The sequence below is a fragment of the Salmo trutta genome, chromosome 11, assembly GCF_901001165.1.
Source record: "Salmo trutta chromosome 11, fSalTru1.1, whole genome shotgun sequence".
NCBI lineage: Eukaryota > Metazoa > Chordata > Actinopteri > Salmoniformes > Salmonidae > Salmo > Salmo trutta.
In genome coordinates, this window is record NC_042967.1 from 21,346,515 (window position 1) to 21,359,779 (window position 13,265).

Below are 13,265 nucleotides of genomic sequence, written 5' to 3' on the forward strand. Positions count from 1 at the left end.
TTGGTTTGCACCCAAGTATCTCTATTTGCACATCATCATCTGCACATCTATCACTCAAGTGTTAATGCTAAATTGTAATTATTTCACCTCTATGGCCTATTTATTGCCTTACCTCCTTAATCTTACTGCATTTGCACACACTGTACATAGACCTTTTCTATTGTGTTATTGACCGTATGTTTGTTTATTCCATGTGTAACTCTGTGTTGTTGTTTTTGTCGCACTGCTTTCCTTTATCTTGGCCAGGTCGCAGTTGTAAATGAGAACTTGTGCCCAACTAGGCATGCAAGTGCCCTAATTATAAATGTAATGAGGTTCTCAAAGGACCTGAAATTGTACATTCAGTGTACTTTTGTATAAAAACACAGATCTAACATTTTTTTTGCAGAACTCAGTAAAGGTCCAAAAGCCTTTATCAAAAGCCAATAAGTCAAAACCAGAGAAGGATGGTTTTTCAGGAAAAAACAGGGAAACAAGCAAAGGTATTGTCTTCTGTTGAAAAGTTAATCATACAGCTTCTGTCATTGCCTTTACACTGCATGTGTGGGTGATATAATGGTACAGGATTACTCAGAGCATAATACACAGTGCCGTAGTTTTTTTAAAGTAATTATTTTCTAAATGCCATTACAGCAAAAAGGTACATTGTTAATAATGTGACAAACTCTCTCGCAGGGTGAAACCAATTTGCAAATTCATTAGCAATCATCTGACAATAAACCATGTACCCATGTAAATAAATATATTTCAGAAAATCTGCATATAAACATTTGCAAGACTGTATAAACGTAAATAATACAAATACTGAGTTGTAATGTATGCAAAAGAAAACAGAACATTAAATATACTGTAGTATTTATGCTAATAAAATTGCTCAGAAATAGCTTTTGTTTAACAAGTAATATATATAGATGTTTTTATAAATAATTATTGGCACCCCTGTTTTGAAAACTTTGTGCACCCATCCCCTTGTGAGGATGACACTGATCCTTTTTCTATTGTGTTTTATGAGTTGGAGAACACCTTGGGATTCTTAGACCATTCCTCTATACAGAATCCTTCCAGGTCCTTGACATTCTTTGATCTCCACTTATGGACTGCACTCTTCAATTCAAACCACTGGTTTTCAATGAAGTCCAGAGACTGAGATGTCTTTAGGAAAACTTTTTTTGGTCCATTAACCATTTCTTTGTGGATTTTGATCTGTGCTTGGGGTCATTGTCTTTCTGAAAGATCCATTTCGGCGAAGTTTCAGCCTTCTGGTAGAGGTGAGCAAGTTTTTGGGATCATGATGCTGTTGACCTTAACAGGGCCCCAGGACCAGTGAAAGCAAAACAGCCCCATAACATGAGGTTCTTTTCTGCATATGCGTCCTTCTTTCAATGCCAAACCCACCGCTGGTATGCGTGGCCATATACATATTTTTTCATGTCAAGTGGCAATGCTTTTTAGCAGACTCCAGGCGTTTTGTCTTATCATGATGGAATGTTGCCAACCCCATATTTATGGCTAGGGGTTCCGCTAGCGGAATGTTTCGACAACATCTGGTGAAATTGCAGAGCGCGAAATAAATAAAAAAATATTAGAAATATTTAACTTTCATAACTTTCACAATTCACAAGTGCAATACACCAAATTAAAGCTTAACTTCTTGTTAATCTAGCGACCTTGTCAGATTTCAAAAAGGCTTTACGGCGAAAGCAAACCATGCAATTATCTGAGGATAGCACCCCATCAAACAAACACTTTACAATCAGATTTCAATCCACCAGCTTCTTGGGAATAGCCCCCTTTTTAAAAATGTTTACAAAACAAAAGGAAACAAACAACTAACCGTAACATCAGAAGTGCTACATGCACAAACTCAAAACAAGATCCCACAAAACACAGTGGGGCAATGGCTGCCTAAATATGATCCCCAATCAGAGACAACGATAAACAGCTGCCGCTGATTGGGAACCATACCAGGCCAACATAGAAATAAAACACCTAGATAGGTACACCCCCCCAGTCACACCCCGACCTAACCAAAATAGAGAATAAGAAGGCTCCCTGTGGTCAGGGCGTGACAGTACCCCCACAAAGTTGCGGACTCCGGCCGCAAAACCTGAAACTAACTGGGGAGGCTGGGGGGGTGACTAGTGTCGGTGGCGGCTCCGGTGCGGGTCTTTGCCCCTGCCCAGACCACGGGTCCGGCCATGGAGCCGGGTAACGCCATGCCCGGACTGGGCATCGGCACGGAGGGCCCCGGCCATGGAGCTGGGCTGGACGCCGCACCCGACTGGGCACCGAGGAAGGCTCCGGCCATGGAGCTGAGTTGGCCACCGTGCCTGGACATCGGCGCAGAGGAAGGCTCCGGCCTTGGAGCTGGACTGGAAGCCGTGCCCGGACTGGGCACCGACGCAAAAGACGACTCTGGCCTTGGAGCTGGACTGGACGCCATGCTTGGACATCGGTGCAGGGGAAGGCTCCGGCCCTGGAGCTGAGTTGTCCGCTGTACCTGGACTGGGCACCGGCGCAGAGGAAGGCTCCGGCCTTGGAGTGGGACTGGACACCGTGCCTGGATTGGGCACCGGCTCAGAGGGAGGCTCCTGCCCTGGAGCAGGACTGGATGCCTTGCCTGGAAGCTCCGGACCGTTGACCCCCGCTGGAGGCTCCGGAATGTTGACCGTCGCAGGGGGTTCCGGACTGTGGACCGTCGCAGGGGGTTCCGGACTGGGGACCGTCGCAGGGGGTTCCGGACTGAAGACCATCGCAGGGGGTTCCGGACTGGGGACCGTCGCCTGAAGCTCCAGACTGGGGACCGTCGCCAGAAGCTCCGGACTGGGAACCATCACGGGAGGCTCCGGACTGGGGACCGTCGCCTGAGGCTCCGGACTGGGGACCGTCGCCTGAGGCTCCGGACTGGGGACCATCGCCGGAGGCTCTGGACTTGTGACACGCACTTCAGGGTGAGTGCGAGGAGCAGGCACAGGATGTGCTGGACTGGGGAGGCGCACTGGAGGCCTGAAGCGTGGAGCCGGCACAGGTTGCACCGGACTGGTGACACGCTCCCCAGGGCGAGTGCGAGGAGCAGGCACAGGAAGTACCGGACTGGGGAGGCGCACTGGAGGCCTGATGCGTGGAGCCAGCACAGGTTGCACTGGACTGGTGACACGCTCTTCAGGGCGAGTGCGGGGAGCAGGCACAGGACGTACTGGACTGCGGAGGCGCACTGGAGGCCTGATGCGTGGGGCAGGCACAGGTTGCACCGGACTAGTGACACGCTCTTCAGGGCAAGTGTGGGGAGCAGGCACAGGATTTACCGGGCTGTGGAGGCGCACTGGAGACCTGGTGCATAGAGCCGTCACAAATTGTACCGGAACGATGAGACACTTCGCACGGCGAGTGCGGGGAGCAGGCACAGGACGTACTGGACTGTGGAGACGCACTGGAGACCTGGTGCGTAGAACCGGCACAAATTGTACCGGAGCGGTGACACACACTTCAGGGCGAGTGCGTGGAGGAGACACAGGACGTACCGGACTGGGGAGGCACACTGGAGGCCAGATGTGTGAAACCGGTGCAGATGACACCAGATTGGTGTCACGCTCCTCAGCATGCCCACGCTGCAGCACTCTCATCACCACCACCTCGCTCTGGAATCTTTCATCGAGTTCCTCCTCCGTCTCCATGACGGTCTCTGGCTCATTCCTCGGCCCCGCCGACCACCCCGTGTGGCCCCCCCCCAAAAAAAATTGGGGCTGTCTTGGTGGCCGCGAACCCCGGCGTCGTCTCTGTCCTCCCTTCTCTCCTTGCGTTTGCTTCCACGGCAGGCTTTCGTGTCCTGCCAAGATTTTCTCCCAAGTCCAGGATATTTTCTCCTCAATCTCCTCGTAAGTCCAGGATGCCATCTCCTCCTGGGCACGCTGCTTGGTCCTGTTGTGGTGGAATCACAACCTTTACTAAGAGCTGTCTTTGTAAATAGCACTGCTGGGTGACTTGAAAATGATTTTTTTTTATTTTACCTTTGTTTAACTAGGCAAGTCAGTTAAGAACAAATTCTTATTTTCAATGACGGCCTAGTTTTTGAGTTCTTTACCTTTGTCACGGTTGTGTGGAGAGACGGACCAAGGCGCAGCGTGCTCTGAGATCCACATATTTTATTTAGTGAAACTTACAAAACAAAAGGAAACAAACAACTAACCGTAACATCAGAGGTGCTAAATGCACAAACTCAAAACAAGATTCCACAAAACACAGTGGGGAAATGGCTGCCTAAATATGATCCCCAATCAGAGACAACGATAAACAGCTGCCTCTGATTGGGAACCATACCAGGCCAACATAGAAATAAAACACCTTGATAGAAACACCCCCCCTAGTCACACCCCGACCTAACCAAAATAGAAAATAAAAAGGCTCTCTATGGTCAGGGAGTGACAACCTTTCTCCATGGGTATGGTTGACAAATGGATTTTACATGTGTGTTACCTCGTTTTTATACCCCATTGAAACAGGAAGACATAGAAGGCTACAATGCAGTTCCTTATCATGACATTAAACTGTTATGATAGGGGCAGTATTTTCACGTTCGGATGAAAAGCGTGCCCAGAGTAAACTGCTTGCTACTCGGGCCCAGAGTCAAATATTTGCATATTATTAGTAGATTTAGATAGAAAACCCTCTGAAGTTTCTAAAACTGTTTGAATGGTGTCTGTGAGTATAACAGAACTCATATGGCAGGTAAAAACCTGAGGAAAATCCAGATTGAGGGTTGTAGTTTTTAAGTCATTGCCTATTCAAACTACAGTGTCTGTGGGGTCATATTGCACTTCCTAAGGCTTCCACTAGATGTCAACAGTCTTTAGAACCTTGTTTCATGCTTCTACTGTTACTGGGGAGAGAATAAGAGACCTCTCAACCAGTGGACTTCCTGAGACCTATGAGTTGTTTTCTGCGCGGGCACATAGCTGCGCCGCTCCTTCTTTTTCCTCTGTAATGAAAACGCTATTGTCCAGTTGGAATATTATCGAAGATTTATGTTAAGAGGACCCTAAGGCTTGATTTTAAACATTGTTTAAAACATTCTAAAACATTCTACGAACATTCTACGAATGGTAATGGAACTTTCTGACTTTTCGTCTCTGGTTTTGCGCTCTCGCATTCTGCCTTTGGATAGTGATCTGAACGCGCGAACAAAAGGAGGTATTTGGACATAAATATGGAGTTTATCGAACAAAACGAACATTTCTTGTGGAAGTTGGAGTCCTGGGAGTGCATTCCGATGAAGATCAGCAAAGGTAAGTGAAGATTTATAATACTATTTCTGAGTTTTGTTGACTCCAGAACTTGGCGGGTAACTGTATAGATGGCTTTGATGGCTGAGCGCTGTACTCAGAATATTGAACAATGTGCTTTCGCCATAAAGCTATTTTGAAATCTGAAACAGCGGTTGCATTAAGGAGAAGTGTATCTATAATTCTTTCATTAACTGTTGAATATTTTATCAACGTTTATGATGAGTATTTCTGTAAATTGATGTGGCTCTCTGCAAAATCACCGGCATTTTTGGTGGCAAAACATTTTCTGAACATCACGCGCCAATGTAAAATGGGGTTTTTGGATATAAATATGAACTTTATCAAACAAAACATGCATGTATTGTGTAACATTGAGTCCTGGGAGTGTCATCTGATGAAGATCATCAAAGTTTAGTGATTCACTTTAGCTGTATATCTGGTTTTTGTGACGCCTCTCCTTGCTTGGAAAATGGCTGTGTGGTTTTTCTTGTCAAGGTGATGTCCTAACATAATCTAATTCTATGCTTTTGCCATAAAGCATTTTTGAAATCGGACAATGTGGTTGGATTAACGAGAAGTTTATCTTTAAAATGGTGTAAAATAGTTTATTTAGAATTTTAGAATTTTTGCTGTTTTGTATTTTGCGCCATGCTATTCCATTGGCTGTTGGTGAGGGGTTCCGCTAGCGGAAAGTCTGTCTGTAAGAATTAAGGTAATGCAGATTTAATTTTGTTTTGATTTTATTTATAATAGTCTTTAGAGGTGCCAATAATTTTGACACCCATCGTTTAGCGTTTTTTTTATTACGTGTTCAACAAAATCTTTCTCTGAGCAATTGTATTAGTATAAAATAATATAATTGTCAATTTTTTAAGCATACAATAAAAATCAGTATGTGTTATTTTTTTATATTTTTTTATCTTTATCAAATGTGCCAATAATTTTGGTCGTGACTGTTATATGACTATCACAACTTTATTCCACTATCAAACTGCAGAAGCACTTCAACAATACTGTTTAACACAGCTACTTTTCACAACTTTATCAAATCTTCAAACTGACACTATTTTAAGAAACATTTTGATCCCAAAATGGTTTCACTGTATCTGATCTCACTGCATGATATTTAATATACTGCCGTTATTACAGTACAATATCTCAACTTCAATTCTAGGCCCAGCAGGGGAGGTATTGGGTGAACACGTTAACAAGGAGGCAAAGAGGGTAAGATGGGTCAGTGGGTGGCGCCCAAGATGGCTGCTTCATGCGTTGACTAAAGAATCCACTAAATATTTATTTAGGCTGCTCTGATAAAAGAACCATAAAATCCCCAAAATGTTCAACAGCAGACATTTTAAAAATGGCACTTATTATTAGGGCATGATTGTAATTAATAAGACATGCTGATACCCATAATGATGAACATGCTGATAATAATAATAATGATTCTAATAAATATAAGGCAGAATGGTAGTCGATGGTGTGAAATATAAATGAAATATAAATGTTTAACATAAGCAATGTTAAGTAAATATAAAAAAGGGTACATTGTAACTGTGTGACTCTAGTAAAGGTAGCCTACTGATGTTTTGATCTATTATTGACCGAAAGCCTCATCCAGAGATTCCAGCTGCATCCCCATCCAATCAAGTGAAGGGCTGGGAAGAGAAGATTCACCAGAGAAAACAGGGAGAACAAAAGGTGGATGTTGTCTAGGGTTGTGCTGAGTAGGCTACTCGAAAAAAAAGCACATCGATAAAATCAAAGATAGAATCCACTGTTCTCTTGCATTGTGAGATCTTCAATTTCATAGAGGTACACTTGGAATGTTTTATAGTAGTTTATTGTGGACCATTTTGTAATGTTATGGCTGCTGTCTCCTCACGGATATACTGTACCTTCAACATAATTCTGTAAAGTTATCAACATCACTATCAGTATGATAAACGTCAATGGGGCAATGATAACCCTAGTGTGAAACTAGGCATGCCCAACTAGGCATGCCCAACTAACTAGGCATGCCCAACTAACTAGGCATGCCCAACTAACTAGGCATGCCCAACTAACTAGGCATGCCCAACTAACTAGGCATGCCCAACTAACTAGGCATGCCCAACTAACAAGGCATGCAACTGCCCTAATTCAAAAATGTAATTTTGTGTTAAAAAATGTATCTGTTTGTTAACTTTTTTTTCTTCAGAAATCAGAAAAGGTCCAAAAGCTTTTATCAAAAGCCAATCAATCAAAACCAGAGAATGATGGTTCTTCAGGAAAAAACAATGAAACAAGCAAAGGTATTGTCTCCTGTTCAAAAGTTATTCATACCAGCTCATGTCATTGCATTTCCACTACATGTACAGTATCTAAATGACTAAAATGTACATTTAAACATTTTCAATGTAATCACTCAGATAAATATTGTAGTTGGCACAGTAATGGAAAAAATTACCGAACATGGATCTTAATTATATACTTGTTGTCTTATAGAATATGTGTTTGACTGCATGTCTGGGTGAAATAATGATACAGGATTAATCCAAGCATAATATACTGCCGTTGTTGTTGTCGTCTTTCTCTAAATGCCATTGCTGTAACAAGGGACATTATTAATGTGACAAATTCTATCGCAGGGTGATGCCAAGCAGAAAATGAATTGGTAATCATTTAACAATAACCCATGGTACCCATGTAAATAAATACATCTCAGAAATCTGCCCCTGGTGGTGCATTTGCATCCATTTTGAAGCAAACATTATTCACTGCTCTGCATTACAGGTCAACTACAGTCACCTCCCAAAATGATTGGCACCCTTATTAAGTAAGATGAGCAAAAGACACTGTATAAAATAAATTATACAAATACTGAAATATAATGTATGCTCCTAAAATGTTCTATACTATCACAGTTGCTCAGAGAAAGAGATTTTGTTTAATGAGTTACCCCTTTTTTCAATACTGTGGCCACCCTCCCCTTGTGAGGATAACAGCCCTGAGTCTTTTTCTATAAGGTTTTATGAGTTGGAGAACACATTGGGATTCTTAGACCATTCCTCCATATAGAATCATTGCAGATCCTTGATATCCTTTGGTCTGGGCTTATAGACTGCACTCTTCAATTCAAACCACACGTTTTCAATGAGTTTCAAGTCCAGAGACTTAAATGGCCATTGTAAAATGTAGATTTTCGGTCAATTAACCATTTCAGATCCAATTGCGGCCAAGTTTCAGCCTTTTGGCAGAGGCAACCATGCTTTTTGCGAAGATGTCCTAATACTTGGTAGAGTTTATGATGCTGTTGACCTTTACAAGGCCCCAGGACCAGTGGATGCAAAACAGCCCCTTAACATCACATTTCCACCACCATAGTTTACAGTAGGTATGAGGTTATTTTCTGCTTTTGCATCCTTCTATTGACGCCAAACCCACCGCTGCTATGCGTGGAAAAAGACCTCTGTTTTCATCTCATATCACCATAGCACCCGGTTCTAATCCAAGTGCAATGTTGTTTAGCAAACTCCAGGCTTTTACATTTCTTGGTTGCTCTTAAAGTTTTTTTTCAGGCAACCCTCCCAAAATATTTATTGGCATGAAGATGGCGTCTAATTGTAGATTAAGAGACTTGGTGACCCCAAGATGTGACCAAGTTCTGCAACTCTCCAACTGTAGCCTTTGTACTTTTCTTTGCCTCCAGAACCGTCTTCTTTACTGTGCGTGGTGACACGATGTGTCCTCTACGTGGCAAGTAATTAAGCTTCTTAACTATTGCCATAATATTGGTAAGTGGTATATTTAGATTTTTGGCTGTTTTTTTGTTGTCCCAATTGCCTGATTTATCAAGGTCAACAACCACTTGTCTCTTTTCGTTTGCGAGTTCTTTGCCCTTCCCCATGGTGATGGATGACACATGGATTTTGAATGTGTTTTACCTCATTTTTATACCCCATGGAACACCACAATTCAGTTCCTTCAGCTGATATTAACTTTAAAATGTAGAAGGTGTTGCAGGTTTTATTTTGCTATATTTTATTTATAAGAATCTTTAGGGGTGGCAATAATTTTGACACCTAACTTTTTCATTTTTTTAAAGTACTTTTCATACAAAATCTCTTTCTCTGTGCAATTGTATTATTATAAAATAATATACATTTAATTTTTTTATCATAATATGTATCTCAGTATTTGTATTATTTATTACATATAGTTTACGCTTTATCAATGGTGCCAATCATTTCAGTCGTGACTGTATATGACTGTAACACCTTTATTCCACTATAAACTGCAGAAGCACTTCAACAATGCTGTTTAACACAGTTACTACATAATGTAACTTTTCAACAACTAAATCTGTCTTAAGTTGGAAAGACTGAACTTGACATTTTGAATGGATCTATAATTTGTGTTGTAAATAGTAAGCTAGTCATATAAAGGGTTTAAATTACTGCCATTTTTACAGTACTATATCTCAACTTCAATTCTAGGCCTAGCAGGGGAGGTATTGGGTGCGCACGTTAACAAGGAGGAGGCAAAGAGGGTAAGTAGGTCAGTGGGTGGCGCCCAAGATGGCTGCTTCATGCATTGGCTAAAGAATCCAGTAACTATCTCTGAAGGTTGGGTGCTTTTAGCAGGGAAGATGGTAGGGTGACCTGATTTGTAACCATGAAAATAATTTTGTCTAACAGATTGTGAACCCAAAAGTGCAAGTTTGATTCCAGAGGGGGCACCATAAATAAAAAATAATTTGGTAAGGGTGTAGGGGCAGGTTTATGGTATTTCTATACTGAACAAAAATATGAATGCAAAATGTTGGTCCCATGTTTTATGAGATGAAATAAGCACCAAAAAAGTATTTCTCAAATTTTGTGAAGAAATTTGTTCATATCCCTTTTCGTGAGCATTTCTCCTTTGCCAAGATAACCCATCTACCAGACAGGTGTGGCATATCAAGAAGCTGATTAAACAGCAAGATCATTACACCTTGTGCTGGGGACAATAAAATGCCACTGTGCAGATTGTCATACAACACAATGACACACGTCTCAAGTTTTGAGGGAGCTTGCAATTGGCATGCTGACCGCAGGAATGTCCACCAGAGCTGTTGCCAGATAATTTAATGTTAATTTCTCTACCATAAGCCGCTTCCAACGTCGTTTTAGAGAATTTAGCAGTACGTCCAACCGGCCACACAACCTCATACCACGTGTAACCACGCCAGCCTAGGACCTCCACATCTGGCTTCTTCACCTGCGGAATCGTCTGAGACCAGCCACCCGGACAGCTGATGAAAGTGAGGAGTATTTCTGTCTGTAATAAAGCCCTTTTGTGGGGGAAAACTTATTCGTATTGGCTGGGCCTGGCTCCCCAGTGGGTGGGCCACTGCCCTCCCAGGCCCACCCATGGCTGCATCCCTGCCCAGTCATGTGAAATTCATAGATTAGGGCCTAATGAATTTATTGAAATTGACTGATTTCCTTTTATGAACTGTAACTCAGTAAAATCGATGAAATTGTTGCATGATGTGTTTATGTTTTTGTTCAGTATACTTTATTTTGTTTGATGAGTGGATCAATTCTCATTCTTAACAATTGGCTAAAATATATGTTAATTACTGTCCTTGTCAGCAAGAACACTACTATTAATTACAACACTTATTTTATTAATACACTTTACAATTTTGTGTAGTCACATTTGAAATCTGATGCCTACTTGTGTCTGTAAGGGCTGTCTTCAGGAATGGACCAAAATGCGGCAGAGTTAGTGTTCAACATGATTTAATTAAACGGAACACTATGCAATTTACAAAAAACAAGAAAACTGACAGCCAACACAGTCCTGTCAGGTGCAACCACTGTGACAAGAACAATTACCCACGAAACACAAAGGAAACGTAGGCAACTTATGTGTGACTCCCAATCAGCCACAACCCTCTACAGCTGTGCCTGATTGGAAGTCACACGGCCAAAATCAACGAAACAATCAAAACACACACTCTATCCTGCCACGTCCTGACCCAACTACACCCTCTACTGGTCAGGACGTGACAGTACCCCCCCCCCCCCTCAAAGGTGCATACCCCGAAATGCACCTTAAAAAAGACAACACAAAAAATTCCCAATACCCCAACAAAAACCAATAAACAATACCCCCTAAACAATAAGGGAGGCAAGGGAGGGTGGCTGCCGTCAACGACGGCACTGTGCTACACCCCCCCCTCCCCAACCCACCTATATAGGAGGCGGCTCTGGTGCCGGACATGGACCTCCCTCTACCTTCGGTGTCGCCCACTTCGTTGGCGCCGATAGCTGCGCCGGGCAGACGGGCCACTCGGGCTGACCCTGGCAGACGGACCACTCGGGCTGGGCCGGAGGACAGGCGGGCCACTCGGGCTGGGCCGGAGGACAGGCGGGACACTCGGGCTGGGCCAGAGGACAGGCAGGACACTCGGGCTGGGCCGGAGGACAGGCGGGACACTGGGGCTGGGCCGGAGGACAGGCGGGACACTCAGGCAGATCTGGAGGACAGGCGGGACACTCTGGCAGATCCGGCACGGCGGGCCACTCTGGCAGATCCAGCTCAGGATTCACCAGGCTGGGGAGACATGAAGGAGGCCTGGCTCTGGGCGCAGGCCCTGGACTCACCAGTCTGGGAAGTCCTGCTGGAGGCCTGGTTTGAGGAGGTGGCACAGGAGAGACCAGGGTGGAGAGACCCACTGGAGGACTGGTCCATGGAGGAGGCACGGGTTTGACCAGGATGGGGAGACCCACTGGAGGACTGGTCCGTGGAGGAGACACGGGCTTGACCAGGATGGGAAGACATGCAGGAGGCCTGGTTCTGGGCTTAGGCACAGGACGTGCAGGGCTGGGAAGACATGCAGGAGGCCTGTTTCTGGGCGCAGGCACAGTCTTTACCAGACAACCAGCACACACCTCAGGACGAGTATGGAGAGCTGCCTCAGGTGACATCATTCCCACGACACGCTCATTAGGGCGAATGCCGTACTTTATGCACCACACTAGCAGCTCTCTCATCTCTCTCTCCTTTAATTTACCCATTAACTCTGTCACAGTCTCTGCCTCGTACCCCTCGCTCACCTCCCATGTCAGCCCGACTGGCTCTGGTTCCGACCTCGGCTCCGCCGACTGTCCCGTGTGCCCCCCCCAAAAAAAATTATTGGGGCTGCCTCTCGTGCTCGTTGCGCTCTCTCTCCTCGTAATAGCGCCTCTCCGCTCTCGCCGCTTCAATCTCCCACTGCGGGAGGCGATAATCCCCAGCCTGTGTCCATGGTCCCTCTCCGTCCAGGATTTGTTCCCAAGTCCATTGGTCCATCACGCTGTACTCCTGCTGCTTCCTCCTCCTCCGCCGCTTGGTCCTGGTTTGGTGGGTAATTCTGTAAGGGCTGTCTTCAGGAATGGACCAAAATGCGGCGGAGTTAGTGTTCAACATGATTTAATTAAACGGAACACTATGCAATTTACAAAAAACAAGAAAACTGACAGCCAACACAGTCCTGTCAGGTGCAACCACTGTGACAAGAACAATTACCCACGAAACACAAAGGAAACGTAGGCAACTTATGTGTGACTCCCAATCAGCCACAACCCTCTACAGCTGTGCCTGATTGGAAGTCACACGGCCAAAATCAACGAAACAATCAAAACACACACTCTATTCTGCCACGTCCTGACCCAACTACACGCTCTACTGGTCAGGACGTGACAGTGTCTGAAAATGAATAATATGAGGCTAAGTATTTTTGCAGCCATTCATGGACAGTTTTGAATAAGTCATACAAATAAGAATTGATATTAAATGCTCCAGCAATCAAATCTAATTTGTTTAATTTTAGGAGACTCACAACTCATAAACACATCTGTCCATGTGGAGTAAGATGATGCAAGGATCTTCAACTAGTAGACATAAACCATCTGAACAGTGATATTCATTAGATTTGTCTGGAAGGTTGGGCGATTTTGAGAAATGAATTGT

The 13,265-nt window shown here is 44.1% G+C and overlaps 1 protein-coding gene across 6 annotated transcripts in view; it reads left to right on the plus strand.

Annotated features, from left to right (window-relative positions):
* The window catches only part of LOC115202443 (interferon-induced very large GTPase 1), a 35,537-nt gene that overhangs the window by 13,072 nt on the left and 9,200 nt on the right, over positions 1-13,265 (plus strand). For 2 of the 6 annotated variants that reach the window (XM_029766582.1, XM_029766583.1), the window contains exons 5-9: positions 389-482; positions 6,457-6,506; positions 6,894-6,983; positions 7,483-7,576; positions 9,761-9,813. In XM_029766582.1, the coding sequence (XP_029622442.1) occupies positions 389-482; positions 6,457-6,506; positions 6,894-6,983; positions 7,483-7,576; positions 9,761-9,813 (381 nt within the window). The remainder of the gene's footprint in view (positions 1-388; positions 483-6,456; positions 6,507-6,893; positions 6,984-7,482; positions 7,577-9,760; positions 9,814-13,265) is intronic. The other 4 variants (XM_029766587.1, XM_029766588.1, XM_029766585.1 and 1 more) reach the window with 3 other exon arrangements.